The sequence below is a fragment of the Trachemys scripta genome, chromosome 2 (genome assembly GCF_013100865.1).
Source record: "Trachemys scripta elegans isolate TJP31775 chromosome 2, CAS_Tse_1.0, whole genome shotgun sequence".
Lineage (NCBI taxonomy): Eukaryota > Metazoa > Chordata > Testudines > Emydidae > Trachemys > Trachemys scripta.
Genome location: NC_048299.1, coordinates 80,788,115 through 80,807,112, shown reverse-complemented (window position 1 = coordinate 80,807,112; position 18,998 = coordinate 80,788,115). Strand labels below are relative to the sequence as shown.

The window sequence follows — 18,998 nt, the reverse complement described above, 5'->3', positions numbered from 1 at the left end:
CAACTAAAATGATTAGGGGGTTGGAGAGGGTCCCATATGAGGAGAGATTAAAGAGGCTAGGACTTTTCAGTTTGGAAAAGAGGAGATTAAGGGGGGATATGATAGAGGTATATAAATCATGAGTGATGTGGAGAAAGTGGATAAGGAAAAGTTATTTACTTATTCCCATAATACAAGAACTAGGGGTCACCAAATGAAATTAATAGGCAGCAGGTTTAAAACAAATAAAAGGAAGAAGTTCTTCACACAGCGCACAGTCAACTTGTGGAACTCCTTACTTGAGGAGGTTGTGAAGACTAGGACTATAACAGTGTTTAAAAGAGAACCTCCATGAATTTATCCAGTTAAGTCCATTAATGGCTATTAGCCACGATAGGTAAGGAATGGTGTCCCTAGACTCGGTTTGTCAGAGTGTGGAGGTGGATGGCAGGAGAGAGATCACTTGATCATTACCTGTTAGGTTCACTTCCTCTGGGGCACCTGGTATTGGCCACTGTCGGTAGACAGGATACTGGGCTAGATGGACCTTTGGTCTGACCCAGTACAGCTGTTCTTATGTTCAGAGCAATTCCAATTATTTTAATGGAGTTACTTCAGTGTATGAGAGCAGAATTTGCCCTCCCCCTCTGTCTCCCTTTTTTCTCTTAGTAATCTAGTAGTGATGCTGTGGATAAAATGTTCTCTATGTAACCTGAACTAGACTCATTCAATAAGAGTCATTGGCTGCCATGCAGATGACTCATGGATAATCAAATGCTCCTGGGTAGTCAAAACCTGATCTGAGTACGTGCAGGATTCCAGATACTTCTTTGTTTTCATTGTTCGGAGATGCTGACATTGTTGGCACATCTCTGTACATGAACACTGGTAGCTAGGAGTTGGTTTAGGGCTACTGTGAAAATGACTTAATGCTTTAGGAACATACAGATTATGAATGCAGCAACTATGAATGGGATGGTTTAATTTCTTGCCTTTTTTTATTGTTTTCATCTGTTACTAAACTGGTGATGTAAAGTGCAACCCGAGGATACATGATGTTTCTTCATGTTGCTTGGCTATATTTGGTGTCATTCAACTCTTTCTTCTGTGTTGTAAATCAGGAAAACTGCTTGATCTGGGTCTCTAGTGCTCCAGAATTCCAGAACTGCCTTCTCTAGATCCTGATGGTGGAATGGAAGGAATGGCAATGTTTGGGGGTAGGGGGATGCTATGGATCCTTTCATCTAACTTTTCTCTGTTGATGCCCCTTTAAAAGGATTTGCTTAGGGTTGGCCCTGATCTAAAACCAAATTTTTCTATGATGTAGTGGTGGAATGGCACACAAATGAATTGTTAGTGGAGGATGAAGCAGAGCATTGCTGGGGTTGGGCTTGGACTGGCAAAGATATCGATGGTTTTTATGGTTATATTTTCAAAATGCTCAGCATTGGCCTAACTGTATTCCTAGTGATGTCAGAGTTGATGTCAAATGATGAGTGCTTCATAGAATCCTACCAATAGCATATACCATACATTTTAGAATATTTTTTTTTTCTTCTCCATGTCAGAGCACCATCTGAAAACACTGGGAGTCTGGCTAAATACTGCCTGGGAAGTGGAAGCTGGTAGAGAGAGGAGCATGTCTGCACAGCAACAACTTCAATTTAAACTTCACTTATTTGGATAGAAGGCTCCTTTGCCTTGAACTTCATGGGTTACATCTCTCTAATGCAACAAAGGGATTCATTTGATCAGTTGATGCAGTATTCTTCCCTCAAGAGAAGCCAAGATCAGCTGAGGGGCATTTGTTCATGCTTACAGATAGGCTTTATATTTATACAGTTCTTGAGTTATGAAATAATCTCGACATTAAGCAGTTGTAAATGGCAGGGGTCAGGAGGGCAGCTGGCATCAGGAAGGTGACATGAGAACAGAATAATGCCCTGGCATCTCCCAATAGCATTCTGCAGGGTAGGACTTGCAGCAAGATCAGGGTTTATCAGAATTGATTGGCAACACTTTAATTTAAGGGTTGTCTATGAAGGAGTCATAAAGAGTTAATATATTTATAAGTAGGCTATGGCCACTGCACAGCAAAGTCTAAATGCCTCATAAATGGTTTGGAATACATTTGCAGCACGAAGCAGATGGTCTACGTCAATCGCTTCTAATGCATTTGTTTTGCAAGGGTTGTACACTTAGTTTTAAAGCCATTTATAATTAAATGGTTATTGCCAATCCCCTGTATACACTGTAACAGTTTAATGCACCATGAATAAAATACATACTGTATAGACAAAACAGGCACAACTACTTCATTGTACGGAAATGTACAATTCATAAAGAAAGAAAATGCATTTGTATTATTCACTTCTAATGGCTATGCCTTTCCGTGCTCAGAGGATACTTTCAATCTGAATGGCTTTTATTTTAGATAAAGCGAACAACAAAATTTAAAGAAGGGGAAAAAAGTGCAATCTCTATCAGAAGACCACACACTGTCTTTCCTCTGTAATAACCTGCATTGAACAAGAACATCTGGCAGTCTTGGTGAATAGCAGAGCCCTTAAAGACACAACACACAGAAACTGAGCTTCCCAGCTCTCCGAGCTCTGGTCAAGTGAAAAAATTCTCTAAGTTATATAGCTAAATACACACATCTATTTTTAAAAGGGTCATAACTAACTGTTTCCACGATACTCTTCTTTGGCCAAATAACAATGGGAAAGAGTAACAAGAAAACTCTTTCTCACGAAGAAACAACTGGCTGACTTAAGATGTGGAAAACGGGTATTTTGGAAACCAACAATTATTGGTTGTTAGAGGATTTGGCAAATCTTATTTATTTTATGCATCCTCTTAATTTGGAAGAACCTGAGAAACTATGCAAAACTTGGTCAGACTGACCACTTTATTAGTCAAGCAGCCATGTCAAATCAACACCAGTAAAAACACTAGTATCAGTAAGAACTTTTAAACCACATCATTAAGTATTTTGTACCTACATTTTATAACTCCTTAATAGGCAATCATGTAATTAAATATTACCAGTATATTACCTTTACTGTGATTTTTTTTCCCCAAGAATGTCAGGGTTAAGAAATGTGTTTGACAATATCATATTGTCACTTTGGTTTTCTTATGTACTTTTGGGAATGTACATCCTGGATTTCTTAGAGATATGATGGCCTATACTTGAAGCCAATAGAATTCCTGAGTTCTGTTTTTCACTCTGACCAAAAATTTCAGCAATATGAGCCTGAAGTTAGGCTTCCAAATCCATGTTTAGTTGCTTAAGGGTGGGATTTTTCAAAGGGTATTCACCCCACACTTGCCCTGAAAGGGTTAATGCAGACTGAGAAGGGGGCTAATTAACGCAACAGGTCATAGCTGAGGGGAATCCAGTGGTTAAGCAATCCCTTGATTGAATGAGGAAGCCCAGGTGAGGAGGAATGAGCTGGGCTGGGACTATAAAGGCAGGAAATTGGCAGCAGAAAAGGGACTGCTGGGAAAGTCTGCAGTCACTCCCTGGGAGAAGGGAGGCACATTTGGGCTGGCAAACCTGGGGACAGAGGGAGAGTCAGGAAGGAAGCAGAGGGGTCAGGGAAAGGCAGTAAGGTCAAAAGGAGGCCTTGACTGCTGGCTAGAGGGTCCCTGAGCCAGAACCCAGAGTAGAGGGTGGGCCCAGTTTCCCCTGCCAGCCACTGAGGGAGTGGCGTGACTGGGAAGGCTGCCTGAGCCTGTTTGTGGGAAGAGACTTTCCAACCCCAGAAGGGGAAACATTTGGTGACCTGGCTGAAGGGTCAAGTCACAAAGAGGCAGCAGCTTGTGGAGTGAGAGCAGGGGCTGCTGACCCAGAAAGAGAAACTGAGAGACAACATGAAACCACAGGAAGGGGTGATGAATTTGTGAGCTGTTCCCCAGAGTAACCAGGAGGAGGCACCATCCTGGCGGTGAGTGGAGCAGCCCATCAGAGCACTTCAAGTGATTACGGGGCACTGACTTCAGTGGGAATTGTGCTCTTAAGTCTTTTAAGATCCTTTTGAAAATCTCTCCCATTGGTGATAAATATGGATTTAGGGACATAGTCACAAAACCCAACATTTTCAGAAATAGGACCCTAACTTGCTACTATAAATCCAAATAGGTGCATAAGGTGTATCTCTTACCATATTTTAACTAAGACTAAGTAAAACTGAAGTTTATTCTGCCACTCCAGGAAGATAGAGCATCATGAAGTGATATTACCCACAGATCTATCAGTGAGACAGCCCAAGGTCTCTATGCCTGCATGAGCAGTATCTTGCTCCTAGTGAATGTCAAAATGAGAATGATGCAGAAGATAAGAAATTGATCAAGAGTTAAGATAAGGATGATGACATGACTGGATGTGACATTACCAGATGCAATAACACTGGGAGTAACAAAGTACAATTGGAAATAACAAGTAACAATATGCCATCAATCTAATTTTGACATTTACTATGGAGAAGATACTATTTGCATGAACCTGAATGCAGGATTGGGGCCTAAGCTCTTACCTCTGGAATTATAACCAGTCCAAATATTAAACCAAAAAGGACCAGATTTACTCCATACATCCATCGCAGAAATATGAAATAAGAAGCTACTGAGGAACCGAAGTGACCTTAAACAAAAAGAGGCAGTGGTTAGTACTGTGGGTGGGTAAGATTCTCTGTGACCAAGAGATTATTTGAAGTAACACAAAACTGTATAACAAAATATCTTAGTCATGTCTCAGTCTAAATGGAAGTTGCACTTACTCTCCACTTCTTTTATCTTCATTTCCCAAGGTATACACTGTGTCTTAAAATTGTCAAAGTCTCTCTTAAATTTCACCCATTTCTGAAATAAGAAAACAGTGTTGCAAATAGAGATGTAATGTTAGGCTGGTCATGGAGAGGCCTCTGGCGTTGCTTTCTCTAAGGAGTTTCTAAAGTTATTGCTTAGTTGAGTTATTAAAAATTGGTGGCAAACTTTAAAGCCAGAGGTGAGCCTGAACCAAATTCTGGAGTTTTCGGTCTGGGTCTGACCTTTTTTTACTTCTGTAATGATCCACATCAAAACCCTGAATCCAAACGCTTCCAAATTCACGTGTTCAAATTCAGGTCCTGAATCCTAACTTTGTTAGGTTTCTGCAGGATCAGAGTTAGTGTTGGGATTTAACCCATTGAGAGAGAGGGAGAGAGAGGTTGAAGCTGCAGACCCAGATCTATGTGTGAGGCTTTGGTTTGGGCCCATTTCTATTTAAAAGAAGGATTCGTTTGACAAATAGCAAGTCTGATTCTTTTCTCACTGGCTAAACTGTCACTGACATCAATGGGAACAGGACATGATCAATTTTTTTTAAAAGTCTCAAATCAGTGGAATCTCCCTGAAAGCAATAACTTAATTACTGACTCCAGTCTTGCAATGAAGTCACAATTCTCCATGGTCATCTTCCCATTCAGTGGTCCAATTTGTAAACTGGCGCAATTCCACTGAAACGAATGGTACTATGCCTGGATTTGGCTGTGTCTCCAATCCTTCGTGCAATCAATACTTTAACCTGTCAGAGACCACACCCAGAGACCCTCATTCTGCCCTGATTTTACATGCTCTGCATCCTCCTGTACTGTAGGGAGGCTGCATGCGGTTTAAGTTGGGGCAGAATTTGGCTCATATCCTGCATGAATTTGGTTAGGAACCATGAAAAATGCAGCTATTCAGTGAATTAAAATACATATGGGGAGTACTATCTCAGCTTCTGTAATGGTGGCTATTTTGCCCAATGTGAGTTTATTGCTTGTAGCCAAAAATACACTGTATTAGTGACCAAACATCCACTCTTCTTTTTGTCATTATGACAGCACTTACCTTTGCCATCATCATCTTGTATGCGTAGAATTTTTTTCCCTTTCCCTTTCCCAACGCTCCTTCAAACTTCTCTACAAAAGCTTGTGCCTCCCTAATTCAAAAATACAAAAGTGATTGTGTTTGCTTAGGGTTGGCCCTGATCTAAAACATTGAAAGAATCTTCCCCAAGATGGCACTGGGTGCAGAGAATGTTATACAGTCACTTTTAATTTCTGTGAATTGTGCTGTTATCAAAGGGAGGAAGACAGTGAGAGTCAGGTGACCTGGATTCTATTCCCAGCTCTGTCAAGATTTCTGGTGTGTTTTTTGGAAAAAGTAACTTAATATCCCTGTTTGAGTTTCCTCATACATAGACCTAAGGTCACCTGGTTCCCTTTCCAACAGCATTCATATTCTGGGTCTTCCTTCCCTATCAATGAGAGAAGTCTGGTTCTTCCTTCTATACTTTCTTAACAGTGCAGCTGTCAGGAAGGAAGGAAAGATGATCTTGTAGTTAATGCATATGCCTGGGAGGTAGGAGGTCTAGGTTCTGTTCCTGGATTTCTTAATGTGTAGTCTTGGGCCAGTCACTTGTAGATATGTTTCAAAATTTGCATGCCTAAAGAGAGGTCCCCAAAATTTTATTTAGGTACCCATGTTTGAAAATGTTGACTTTATTTTCTTTGTGCTCTAATTTCCTCATCTGTAAAATGGGATTAATACTTACCTAGCTCACAGCAGCTGTTTATAAGTTCTAATTAACGAATTGTAAAGCATTCTGAGATCATTGGATAGACTAGTATTATTATTATGTACTGCAACCTATTCATTAAATATTCTTGCACAGCCAAGGTAATGGAGCAGTTTGATTAAGCAAATTAGAGTGGGTATATGTGTCCTCCTTCACTCTCAGTTGTTCTTTGCAGTTCTTTTGGGGACAGAGGTGAGTGTGCAGTCAAACATGATTCCAGGCAACCTCTCAGCTACTAGGACACTATATAATAATGTAATAATTTGTGCCTTTTTGTAACAACTTTCATGCTGAGGGTCTCCAGGTCTTTACAACTAATAGACTGACCCTCCCAACCCACCTGGGAGATCAAAAATGATTAGTCAGTCGCCTTTTACAGATGAGGAAATTTAAGTACAGAGAGCTGAAGTCCCCTTCCCACCTCCCTCAAGAACCCAGGTCAGGAGAGGCAAAGGGAAGGACCAGGCTGCTATAACTACCCTGTGGGAATCAAACTGTATGCTGCTGATGTGAGAGGGGCCAGGTGTCTGAAGGTCAGATTGGCTCTTCAGAGTGAAAGAAAGGAGCAGACGAGGGGAGATGCCACAGCTACTGCCTGCTTTGGCAACATGGGTGGCTGGGGCTGTGAATAGCCTCTAGGCAAACACAAGATAGTGAACTAATTTCTCATCCTACAGTGGGTTCATGGCACTTTTTGCAAGGTTATTGTGAGGAGTGAAATCTGCATTGCTAACCCATACAGTGTGGGATGACAGGCAATGTTCTCTTGGCTGTAAACAATACTGTATTTTTTCCAAGTCACCTGCAAGCAGTAATGCTCCAGGAAGTGTAAAGTAAGATGGAGACAAGCTGCTCTGATTGCTATATAACAGTAGGCATGAATAAGCAAAGAAGGGCACAGAGTTAGCTTTAACAAGGAGTCTGAAAGTCATTCTCTGCCTTTAAATAAAAGGGCAGAATGATCCCAGCCTGGGTATCAGTTGAACAGATTTTGCTTATCATCTGTTCTCTAGTTACAGAGACTGACAACAGAATCCTGCCTCTAAGCGCTTCTCATTTAAACCAAATCATGCTGGCTAAGTTCCATTGGTTGCTTTTCCAAAGCTGGGTTCTTGGGTTGATAACAGCAGCAAACTGTAATTCTAAAACGTTATGTGCATCAACAATTATTTAAATACACACTCTAGCTTCAGTGGTTCCTATTGTGAAAACTATAAATAGCTGGGAATGCACTGGGCTACCTGAGCAATGCTAATTTCTTCACCATACGCCAAGGTTTGTTCCTCATGGTAGATATTAGTTTTTTCTTTTCCTCTACCTGTTCCTTTAGCCTCGTCAGTTCTTCCTCTGACAGAGACTCTTCATCAGATGAGTTGGAAGCAGATGAGGAAGAAGAGCTAGAACGAAAGTAGAGTAAAATCAGAGGGGGGGGGGAAATCACACAAACAATGTAATAAAATGTAGTTGTATATAGCACCTCATATACTTCAGGGATTATAAAGCACTTTGCAGACCAGTGAGTTAGACATAGGCAGTGTTCAATAACTGAACAAAAAATGGAGCAGTCATTATGTTCTCTGCAATAACAGAGAGAACTTTGTATGCCATAACATGTTGGGGGTGGGGGGAGGAATGTTGGTCAGGACTAGAGATGGTTGGGAATTGTTTGACGAAATTTACTTTATTTTTCAGAAAATGCAGATTCAAAACTTTCAGGAAAGGGTTGGTTTTGACAAATTGCTTGTTTAAAAAAAAAAAGTAGTAGTAGTATTTTTTTTTAATATTTTGAAATTGCTGAAATGTCTCATTTTTTCCAAACAAGGAGTTCCATTTTTTGGTTCAAAACAGCTTTCATTTTGAAAGCTAAGTTAATTTATGGTAAGTTATTAAATAAACATTTTTAAAAGGAAAGAAATTGAAATCAATTACTTTGAAATGATCAAAACAAAACACTTTGAATTATCTGATCCAAATTTGGTTTTGATTTTTGGTTCATTTGAAATTTTTGACTTTGTCCCATGTGTGATGGGAAATTTTTTTGAAATATGAAACTTTCATGGGAAAACTCTACCTTAGGACACTGATTTATTTGTCTCTTTGAAAAATTCTCCAGGATCTTTAACTTCAATCTGGATATCTACTAGTGAGAGTTCAGATGATATTTTCCCCACTCAGTGCAGTCCTTCAATATCAACACTACATGTGATGAACCCAAACCAAGGGAGGAAACTTGAACGTACACCTTTCTGGCTCAAATGTGACAGTGCTACCAAATAAATCGACACAGTGATGGGGTAGTCAAAATTATCCATTTTCTTTAAGATGCTCAGGTCAAGGAGAAGATTTTGGGCACATGCTTCAGGTTACCAGATGAAAGACATTGCCTGCCACATTTCAATTATAAAAATAGTCACCTTCACCCAGGACACAAGTCCTCTCAGAACAGTGGCCTCGGAGTTGATGTGTGTGCTTTATATAAACACCAGATCCAGATCAGTCCCAGACCAGCTCCTCAGCTGTGAATCAGCATAGCTCCAATGATTTCAGTGGAGTTGTGCTGATTTATACCAGCTGAGAATCTGGCACATGCATCTTGTCTTGGCCTTCACTTATAAAAGGCTCAGTTCTGGAGCCTTGATGTTGAGTTGTCCTATTGACACTCCTTGCCTAAGAACTGCTCAAAGGAAGTGTTGCAAAAATCAGACCTTAAATGAATTTGTTTTATTGTCACCTAACCTAAGTTTCACTGGCAGCACATGAGTTGGCAGCACATGAGCTGACATTAACAAAAACTTAGTGGAAACAGGTGTGGTTTTGGGATTCAACCATAACTCCAATTCAGTCTTGCAGATCTTTTCTTGTTGTTGTAAAGTGACTCAACCATCTTCATAAGTATCATGTGGACTGCCAGTGGGGTTCTTACAGTTAACCAGATACGATCACGGTGAGAAATATGATAGCCAGGCAACACAGCAAATAAAAAGTTTGGGTGAAGAAGAAAAGGATTAGAACAAAGGAAAATTAATAGGGGAATAGTCTGGAAAGCCTAAGAGATCCATTCTAACCTTTTAGGATTATCATATGTCCAGCCAAAGGAAGGTGCCCTATTCTGGCTTACTTTCAATTGTCTTCCTTAAAAGGACTCTTTCTTGCTCCAATACTTGCACATTAGGAATCCATTACATACTTAATTCTATGATCATATTTGGGGTAGAAGAAGATTCTGAAAAGAATCTAGTTTGCATTTTAACCAGAAAAACAACTCTATTGTTTCTCAGGGTTAAATTTTTGTTACAAGTAACAATTTACTGTTCTTTTAGTAACCTACACCAATATGCCACAGGTTCATGAACCTGCTGTAGTAAGAGGAGGCCCTGAGATATAAACCTTGGTATCAAAGGCCTGGTATAAGGCCTAAGGCCTGAACTAAAGCAATGGTCAAGACTTAGCTAACATAAAGCAAAGCTAAGCTGTGAGCCAGAGGCAGGCCCTGCTCACAGAAGTTGGCAAGGAAAGGGCTGATACTGCATAAAAATATATTCACCTAGCAAAGTTACAGTATAAACATGGTACCAAGACATACCATACGGGAACATTCCACAGATAACATGGAACAGGCCAACCCATCCCAATGACAGGGGCAAAAGAGTAAAATGATGGATAGAGTTGTTTTGATCGAACCAACAGGTACAAGGTGCGAGGCGGCCCCTTACTACGTAGAGGGGTTGTACCTTGTTGCGTAGAGGGGCTGCACCTCAATACGTCAGGAGTGATGTGTAACTTGTTTGTACCTGTGTATAAGAATGTATCCCTGGGGTGGTGTCTTTGTCTGGCCACGGGGGCAGTGGAAAGTCCCGCCACTGAGCCGGGTCCTTGCCAAGAGGCCTCTATTAGTAGTATGCCCGGTAGACTAAGTAATCTATGGGGAACTGCAATTGTGTCCGAGATCGCAGTAAACCTGGCCGAGGTGCCTTTGTACCTTACTAGACTCTGTGGTCATTGGGGTTCTCGTCGGGTCTGCTGTGTCAGCTATCTGCGCAGAGCTGGGGCAGCACACAGAGGGAACACACGCACGCAGCCGAGTGATATCAACAGGAGAAAGCAGAAGCACCACACCGGTAGCCTCTCACAACACCTGCTACCCAGGAAGCTGACATTCAACAAAAATGAGATTCTACTATATAGGTTTCTGTCTGGGGATTGTTAGAGTACCTCTCTGCCGGGTTTTTCTTCTGTTTCTTATCCTGCTCCTTCCCTTTCTTCTTTGTTTGCTTTTCTTTATTTTCTGCTTCCTTTTGGTCTTTGCTAGAAGTCTTTTTATCTCTCTTTTTCTTCCCACTTGCTTCCCCTGCTTCACTTTCCCCATCACTGTCATTCATTTTGTGACTTTTCTTCTTAGTAGTTCTTTTTTGCCTTGGGGCTTCAACTTTCTCTTCAAGCTCAGCTTCCTCCCCATTCTTATTTTGCTTTTTCCTTTCACGTCCACTTGACTTGATAGCTTCCTTGGAGTGCTGCTTTCTGGTTGCCTTTTCCCCCTCTTCAGCCTCTGCAATTGATGAAAACAAGTATTTTTGGAAACATTCTATATTGGTGCAATAAAGATTTGCCTTTTATCCAAAAAGTACAGACAGAATGCCTAATCCAAACCCCACTGGAGTCTGAACAAGCTAATGTTGACCTCTACAGACTTTGGATGAGAAGCAGGCCGAGAACTGCATTTAGCATTGGTCATGTGCACACAGTGTCCACTGATGATTGTGAAACTCATGTTTGTGCATCAATGGATCCTAGGAGCTGAAAGCTAGAAATCATTTCCAGACGCTGTTCTTACAGAGTTAGTGGGAGAGCAGTGGGGGGTAAAAAACCTAACTGACTTCAAGACCGAGCTTGATAAATTTATGGAGGGGATGGTATGATGAGACTCCCTACAATGGCAGGTAGCCAGTCTGTGACTGCTAGCAGCAAATATCTCCAGCCACTGGAGATGGGGCACTAGATGGTGAGGTCTCTGAGTTACTACAGAGAATTCTTTCCCAGGTGTCTGGCTGGTGGGTCTTGCCCACATGCTCAGGGTCTAACTGATCACCATATTTGGGGGTCAGGAAGAAATTTCCCCCTGGGTCAGATTGGCAGAGACCCTGGGTTTTTTTCCCCTTCCTCTGCAGCATGGGGCACAGGTCACTTGCAGGTTTAAACTAGTGTAAATGGTAGATTCTTTGTAACCTGAAGTTTTGAAATCATCATTTGAGGACTTCAGTAACTCAGCCAGAGGTTGGGGTCTATTACAGGAGTGAGTGGGAGAGATTCTGTGGCCTGCAGTGTACAGAAAGTCAGACTACATGATCATGATGGTCTCTTCTGACCTTAGACAGAATATCATAGAATCATAGAATATCAGAGTTGGAAGGGACTTGAGGAGGTCATCTAATCCAACCTCCTGTTCAAAGCAGGACCAATCCCCAACTAAATCATCCCAGCCAGGGCTTTATCAAGCCTGACCTTAAAAACCTCTAAGGAAGGAGATCCCACCACCTCCCTAGGTAACCCATTCCAGTGCTTTGCCACCCTCCTAGTGAAAACATTTTTCCCAATATCCAACCTAAACCTCCCCCATTGCAACTTGAGATCATTACTCCTTCTTCTGTCATCTGGTACCACTGAGAACAGTCTAGATCCATCCTCTTTGGAATCCCCTTTCAGGTAGTTGAAAGCAGCTGTCAAATGCCCCCTCATTCTTCTCTTCTGCAGACTAAACAATCCCAGTTCCCTCAGCCTCTCCTCATAAGTCATGTGCTCCAGCCCCCTAATCATTTTTGTTGCCTTCTGCTTGACTCTTTCCAATTTTTCCACATCCTTCTTGTAGTGTGGGGCCCAAAACTGGACACAGTACTCCAGATGTCGAATAGAGGGGAATGATAATGTCCCTCGATCTGCTGGCAATGCCCCTACTTATACAGCCCAAAGTGTCGTTAGCCTTATTGGCAACAAGGGCACACTATTGACTCTCATCCAGCTTCTCGTCCATTGTAACTCCTAGGTCCTTTTCTGCAGAACTGCTGCCCAGCCATTTGGTCCCTAGTCTGTAGCAGTGCCTGGGATTCTTCCGTCCTAAGTGCAGGACTCTGCACTTGTCCTTGTTGAACATCATCAGATTTCTTTTGGCCCGATCCTCTAATTTGTCTAGTCCCTCTGTATCCTATCCCTACCCTCCAGCGTATCTACCACTCCTCCCAGTTTAGTGTCATTTGCAAACTTGCTGAGGGTGCAGTCCACACCATCCTCCACATCATGAAGATATTGAACAAAACCGCCCCCAGGACTGACCCTTGGAGCACTCCGCTTGATACCAGCTGCCAACTAGACACGGAGCCATTGATCACTACCCATTGAGCCTGATGATCTAGCCAGCTTTCTATCCACCTTTATAGACCTTTAAATATATGCCAGAATTGTGAAAGCAAATTGTTTAATTTACTCTAATTTTCTTTTTAAAAATTGCATTGTTAGCCAACACCTATGTTATAGATTACCACCCCTCCCACCCCACACACATTAATAGGTATTATGTGCATGGTTCTAATATTGTATATGTTATGTTAAATATGAATGCTGGGTCATTATGCTAACTGACTTGTATCATGTTCTTCCAATAATTCTGTTCATCCATGCCAAGTATCCCACAACACTTTGCAAAACTGAACTTAGGTTTCATATTTGCCAAAGCTATCAAACACAAGACACATTCATTCTATGTCCTGGTGCAGGTAAGGAGTGCTTTCATCACCCTAACCCTTGGAATATGGGTTCCAAAACAGAAAATGAGAAGGGTACATCATGGTACAAAAAAACAAGGTAAAAGCTGATTGGTGAATTTTGGTCTTGTGTGAATTATAAAGTGCTTTTTAGTTTGTAAACAACTTCACAATATATGTGACTGGTTTTGAAATCGTATTTCTATGTAAGGTGGAGTGCATGCTGTGAGAACTGCTTCTTGGAAGCATTGGTTACATATTAACTCTTTCTTTCCTGTATTGTACTGCTCTGTTTCTAGACAAGAAATTGGCTAGGCTTGTTGATTTGGTCTCTAGAACCTTTTTCATATCGAATCTCAAGTGTGGTGAACCAATTGGCTATACTTTAGACAACAGCATGTTAATTTAGTGCGCATGAAAGTGGCTTGATTCTTAGCCCTGGAGACTTAAGTCCCATGTCAGTGCAGAACAAATGCAATATAGGCAGTAGAAGCTTCTCCATGCTCTGCCTTCAATAAGCTGGAGGGGAATGATCTAGGGAGGAAAAGGTAGACCAGTCTCTATGCACATTCATTTTCTTGTATCGAAGGGGTAGCCGTGTTAGTCTGGATCTATAAAAGCAGCAAAGAGTCCTGTGGCACCTTATAGACTAACAGACATATTGGAGCATGAGCTTTCGTGGGTGAATACATGCATCTGAAGAATTGGGCATTCACCCATGAAAGCTCATGCTCCCATACGTCTGTTAGTCTATAAGGTGCCACAGGACTCTTTGCTGCTATTCATTTTCTTGTTCATGTTGTCAACAGACACACTAATTTGTGACAGTTGTGATGTGGATATTAGAGCTGATCAAAAAATTATTTTGCAAAAAAGAAAAAAATATATAATTTAAAAGTTTTTTCCCCCTGTTTCGCAGCGTTTGAAAGAGAACGTTTGTTTCTTTTTTAATATTGCAACATATCTTCCCTAAAATGTTGTTAATTTTCTTCCCCCAGCCCCTTTTTGTCTCAGTGGCAAAAAGATTAAAACAAACACTTTCTAAGGCTTCATTCACTTTCATTTTTGCTTTCTGCCACTAATTTTCAAAATGTCTCCAACTCTGGAAATGTTACACAGTGGCAAAAGGAAAAATGAAAAGTCTGTAACTTGTAGAACTGATGAATGAAATTGTTTTAAATTGTTCACTTTATTAATGTAACTTCATAAGTAAAGTTTTATGAATGAAACCATATTCATTCATAAAACTGGTTACCCCAATAACTGGCTAATTAACAATTAAGATGCTTGTTAAGAGCCATAGCTGTTCAGTCAGCTGCCTTTGTAAGTTTCACTTTCAATCCAATTCCTGCTTAAATCACTTTTAGGGTACATCTACACTACAGCGGGGAGTCGATTTAAGATACGCAAATTCAGCTACGTGAATAGCGTAGCTGAATTCGACGTATTACAGCCGACTTACCCCGTTGTGAGGACGGCGGCAAAATCGACTTCTGCCGCTTTTTGTCGGCGGCGCTTACTACCACCTCCGCTGGTGGAGTTAGAGCGCCGATTCGGGGATCGATTGTCGCGTCCCGACGGGACGCGATAAATCGATCCCCGAGAGGTCGATTTCTACCCGCCGATTCAGGCGGGTAGTATAGACCAGGCCTAAGACTTGCACTGTTTCAGTATTGTAACTTCTGTTCACTGTTTGCCATCCATTATACTTGTCTATATTGTAACTTCTGTTCACTGTTTGCCATATTGTAATTCAAACCCCATTTTAAAAACGCTTACTCCATTTTGTAAGGGCTTGCTGCAACCTTCATTTTTGCAAACCCTGCTGTAATCTTATTAGTTTAGTTTAGATGTCTGAATGAGGTATGTATGGATGATGGAATCAACCTCCAGCCCCAGCCTGTCCTGATGAAACAGAGTTCAAACACTAACGGCTGAAAATGCAGACAAGAGCCCTAACAAAGTAAGAAGAATCCACCCTAAAAAGAAAAGGTACAATAGAAGGAAGATCAAAGCCCGGTCCAAGGCTGAAAGTCATGTCTGCAATTGACGGGTGATCAATCACCAAACCTGAAGGCAGCGTGACACAGCAAGACCTATAGACTCTGGATTCAAACTAAAGCCTACAAAAAGGATGGGTGAGATGGAAAACTTTGGAGGAGGGTAACATTCTGCTGCCAACATGGAAGGGCATCGGTGCATGCCCAACAGAGACCCAGCTCGTCCTTGTGCCCGGCTTTCCTGGCCAGTTAGCCGCCACAAGCTACGAACCCAAGCTGCAAACTCAAGCCACAGACTCAAGCAGGACTGGTAACTATGCAGCAGCTGCAGAACATCTGATGGATGTGTGTGTGAATGTGTGTGTGTGTGTGTGTGTATAGATATTAGGTATAATGTGTGTATAAGGATTAAGATATTAGTTATTGGTCATAAATCAAATTATCATAATAAATGTGGCATCTTTATCTTGTCCCCTTTAATAAGATCCTGCTAGTTTTTATTGGTATAACAAACTCTGCCTCTTTTCAGAATGTTTCCACCTTTGGAAACATTCTAGAGTTAGAGTGGTAGAAGGGAAAATGGGGGGGAGAGAAAGGAGGGAGAGGAAGAAAAGTTGAAGTGGTAAAACAAAAGCCTACAGATCACCTGTTTTGCTGCATTTAGTGGTACGCACACAAAAATTAAAATAAAAAAAAATAGTGGGGAGAAAGGGTAAAAAACAGGGAGTTCAAAATATTGACATTTTTGGTTTAGATGAAAAACTGGGAAATTGTGAAACTACCAAAAACTCTTTTGAAAAGGCTTCTTGCTTCTAATGGAGGTGGTGGTGGTGGGGGGGGGGGAATCAACCAGCTCTAGTGGGCTCCCTTGTCCACTGGAAACTAGACTGAGACCATCAATTGATTTCATAGAGGCCATCAGATGATTATTTTCAGTTACTATTTACCTAAGCTGGATTTGAACTGTGGTCTAGAGGGTCTGTCTATCACCATGAACCATCCACTACCCCAGCAATGCTAGCCCTTAGCAATGTCTCTTTATTTACTGTATTTGTGAGGGTATTTTTTTTTTTTTAATTTTAAATCTGGTCTATGGCTTTTCCTGATTTTTGCCATGAGTTGCTAGTCTGTTCTAAATCTATCTTGGCTTTCTCTCTCCTCGCATAGTCATATGTAACAAAGACTCACCCTTACTGTAATGACGAGAATTACATAAAAAGCAGTGAAAGGTGACAGTTTCTAGATGTTTGCATTATCCTATAAATTCACTCGCATCACACCACACATGGAACACAGTGCTGCCTGCTTTACTGTGGCAGACCAAGGAAAGCTTCACTCCAGCTCTCATCCCTTCTCAGAGACACGGAGAGAAGGGGACAGCCAGTTTTAGGAGCATTCTCCTGCACAACATCCTCCTCCTCCTCATCAAAGTCAACTACCCAGGTAGGAAATCTAATTATGCATAGTAGAGAGGCAACATGGGTGTGGTTATCTTTTTATTGGACCAATTTCTGTTGGTGAGAGAGAAGCTATCACATCACCCACCTTGTCTCATTAATATCCCGGGACCAACAGGGCTACAACAACACTGAATATAACCATGCATACTTCATTAGATATTACCACTGTGTAGCAAGTCAAATCACAAAATAAACCTTTGGAGAAAAAAGCGCTCTCATCGTGTATTTCAAATAAGACAGCAGCTATTATTCTCCACTCTACCTTCGCTCTCTGAGTCACTTTCCACTTGTCCGTCAATCTCCATTCCAACTGCAAGACAAAGCATGTTGAATAATTGAATTTGTTGTTGGGATTTTCACATACAATGTTTTACGCTTGTAGTTCTTAAGTACTGGCTGAGGACCGCAGAGTGCCCTCTTTAATTATATGCTACTGTATTTTATGCTATGAAGTCCTTAATATTTCTTAGCTCTTTGCAAGTGAATTAATAAAAGTTCCCAACACAAAAGAATATCAATTGTATTGACACACACAAAGTGGAGCCCGAAGACACATTTTTACAAATATTGGTAAAACTGGTACAATATTGCAAAACTGAAATGGTTGGTGTTCATACTAACCATCTTCCATGATGACCTGTAATGCACATTTCTTTTTCCTCCCCATGATATATATATATTTTTTTGCCACAAACACTGTAGCCCTAGTGCTGTGAACACACCAATTATCAGTAGGTTATTTTCCCTCTTTCAGTGCCCAATTATTTGTCTCCATGCTGCTGCGCAGTAAAGCGAGCAGTCCATGAAGCTGTAGCTAGTTCACTTTGACATCATTTGCATGCTAGACAGCAACTTCAGGGTCTGAACTTGGGGGAAGGGGAGACGCACACTCTGCAACAATCCAATCCAAACACTTTCTGCTCCGATCCTTTTTCGGTGTGAAAAGCACCTGTCAGCATTACATTACATCACATTATTTAAACATGAAGGAAAGTCCTTTGATGGATACTCAGCAGTATCCTATGAAATGCAGACACAAGTCATGTCCATTTTTGACCTAAGCATGTACACTAAAGCTTTGGGAGTACATAGTTCCAAACTGCAGTATCTTTCTTACCTGCATCGACTTATGTAACCCCATTTATAAGGGAGAAACCTGAAATAGCCATCTTAACCCTGTCAGGGCTTTGCCTCTCCGGCACACATCTTGGGTCCCCTATTGTCTTCCATGTACATTTCTACAGAGGACATGTAGTCTAATAACTGACGCACAGGACTGGGCGTTAAAGCAGTGGGGCTCCACTCATGCCTCTCAGAGCTATTGTTCCAGGCTCTCTGCAGGTTCTGCGTCGTTACCTCAAAAATGTGAACCTAGTGTCTTCTTCCCAACCATAACAACTAGAGCCTTAACTTTTTAAAATGAAAGTTGAGATTCTGGAGAACAAGATGGTGCCTATATGGATGCCTACCATCTATTTTCAAGCACTGGCCCCACATATACTCCTTTGGGTGCATCACTGGTTCTGCCTAATGGTGGTGGTGTCTATTGAGTGTATAGTTGTTGAGAGCAGGGTCATATGACCACCTCACTGTTGGGTTAAGCATCAAGATTTCCACCTAATCACATAGCCAGTAACTGATAATTCATTCATTCATCTAAAATGTAGCTGCAGGCTCAAGCTCTGTTTTGGCACAGCCACATCTAATTACATATTTTTCAAAAGTGCCTTGGAATACATGGCATGGAAGGTTCACTAGAAATGCAGTTTGATTTGATGTCTTCAGGGCTTGTCTGTATAACCTTTTCCTGAGAAAGAGGCTGTTCAGAAGGGCTGTCTTTCACAGAAGCAGCAATTCAAGGGCGCACTCTCTTGCTCATAGATGGCCCCTGCTGCACCTCTCTCTCTCTCTCTCTCTCTCTCTCTGTGCGCACGTACCATCTCCAGTCATTAAGCTAAAGACGTGCAAATGTATTAAACTACGAAGTTAGGTAATTCCACAGCCTCATGCTGTGAGGAGGAAAGAGGCTTAGCCTAGCCTATGTCATCTGATGATTTTATAAACTGAAATAATACCAGAATCCAATTCACATCAATAGTAATCACACATTAGAAATGGGAGTCTTGTTCTCCTCAAAGCTAGTGATAGTCATATATTGCAGTATCTGCCTCATTAAACTTGTTAGCGCGTGTGTAGGAAG

General features: G+C 41.3%; 1 protein-coding gene across 1 annotated transcript in view; it reads right to left on the bottom strand.

Annotated features, from left to right (window-relative positions):
* The window catches only part of TMC2 (transmembrane channel like 2), a 56,964-nt gene extending 39,639 nt beyond the window's left edge, over positions 1 to 17,325 (bottom strand). The window contains exons 1-6 of the mRNA XM_034761011.1: positions 17,061 to 17,325; positions 10,799 to 11,132; positions 7,828 to 7,983; positions 5,857 to 5,947; positions 4,764 to 4,845; positions 4,521 to 4,627 (exon numbers count right to left, since the gene is read on the bottom strand). Coding sequence (XP_034616902.1) covers positions 4,521 to 4,627; positions 4,764 to 4,845; positions 5,857 to 5,947; positions 7,828 to 7,983; positions 10,799 to 11,132; positions 17,061 to 17,124 — 834 coding nt within the window. The 5' untranslated portion in view covers positions 17,125 to 17,325. The remainder of the gene's footprint in view (positions 1 to 4,520; positions 4,628 to 4,763; positions 4,846 to 5,856; positions 5,948 to 7,827; positions 7,984 to 10,798; positions 11,133 to 17,060) is intronic.
* Between the last annotated feature and the right edge of the window lie 1,673 nt (positions 17,326 to 18,998).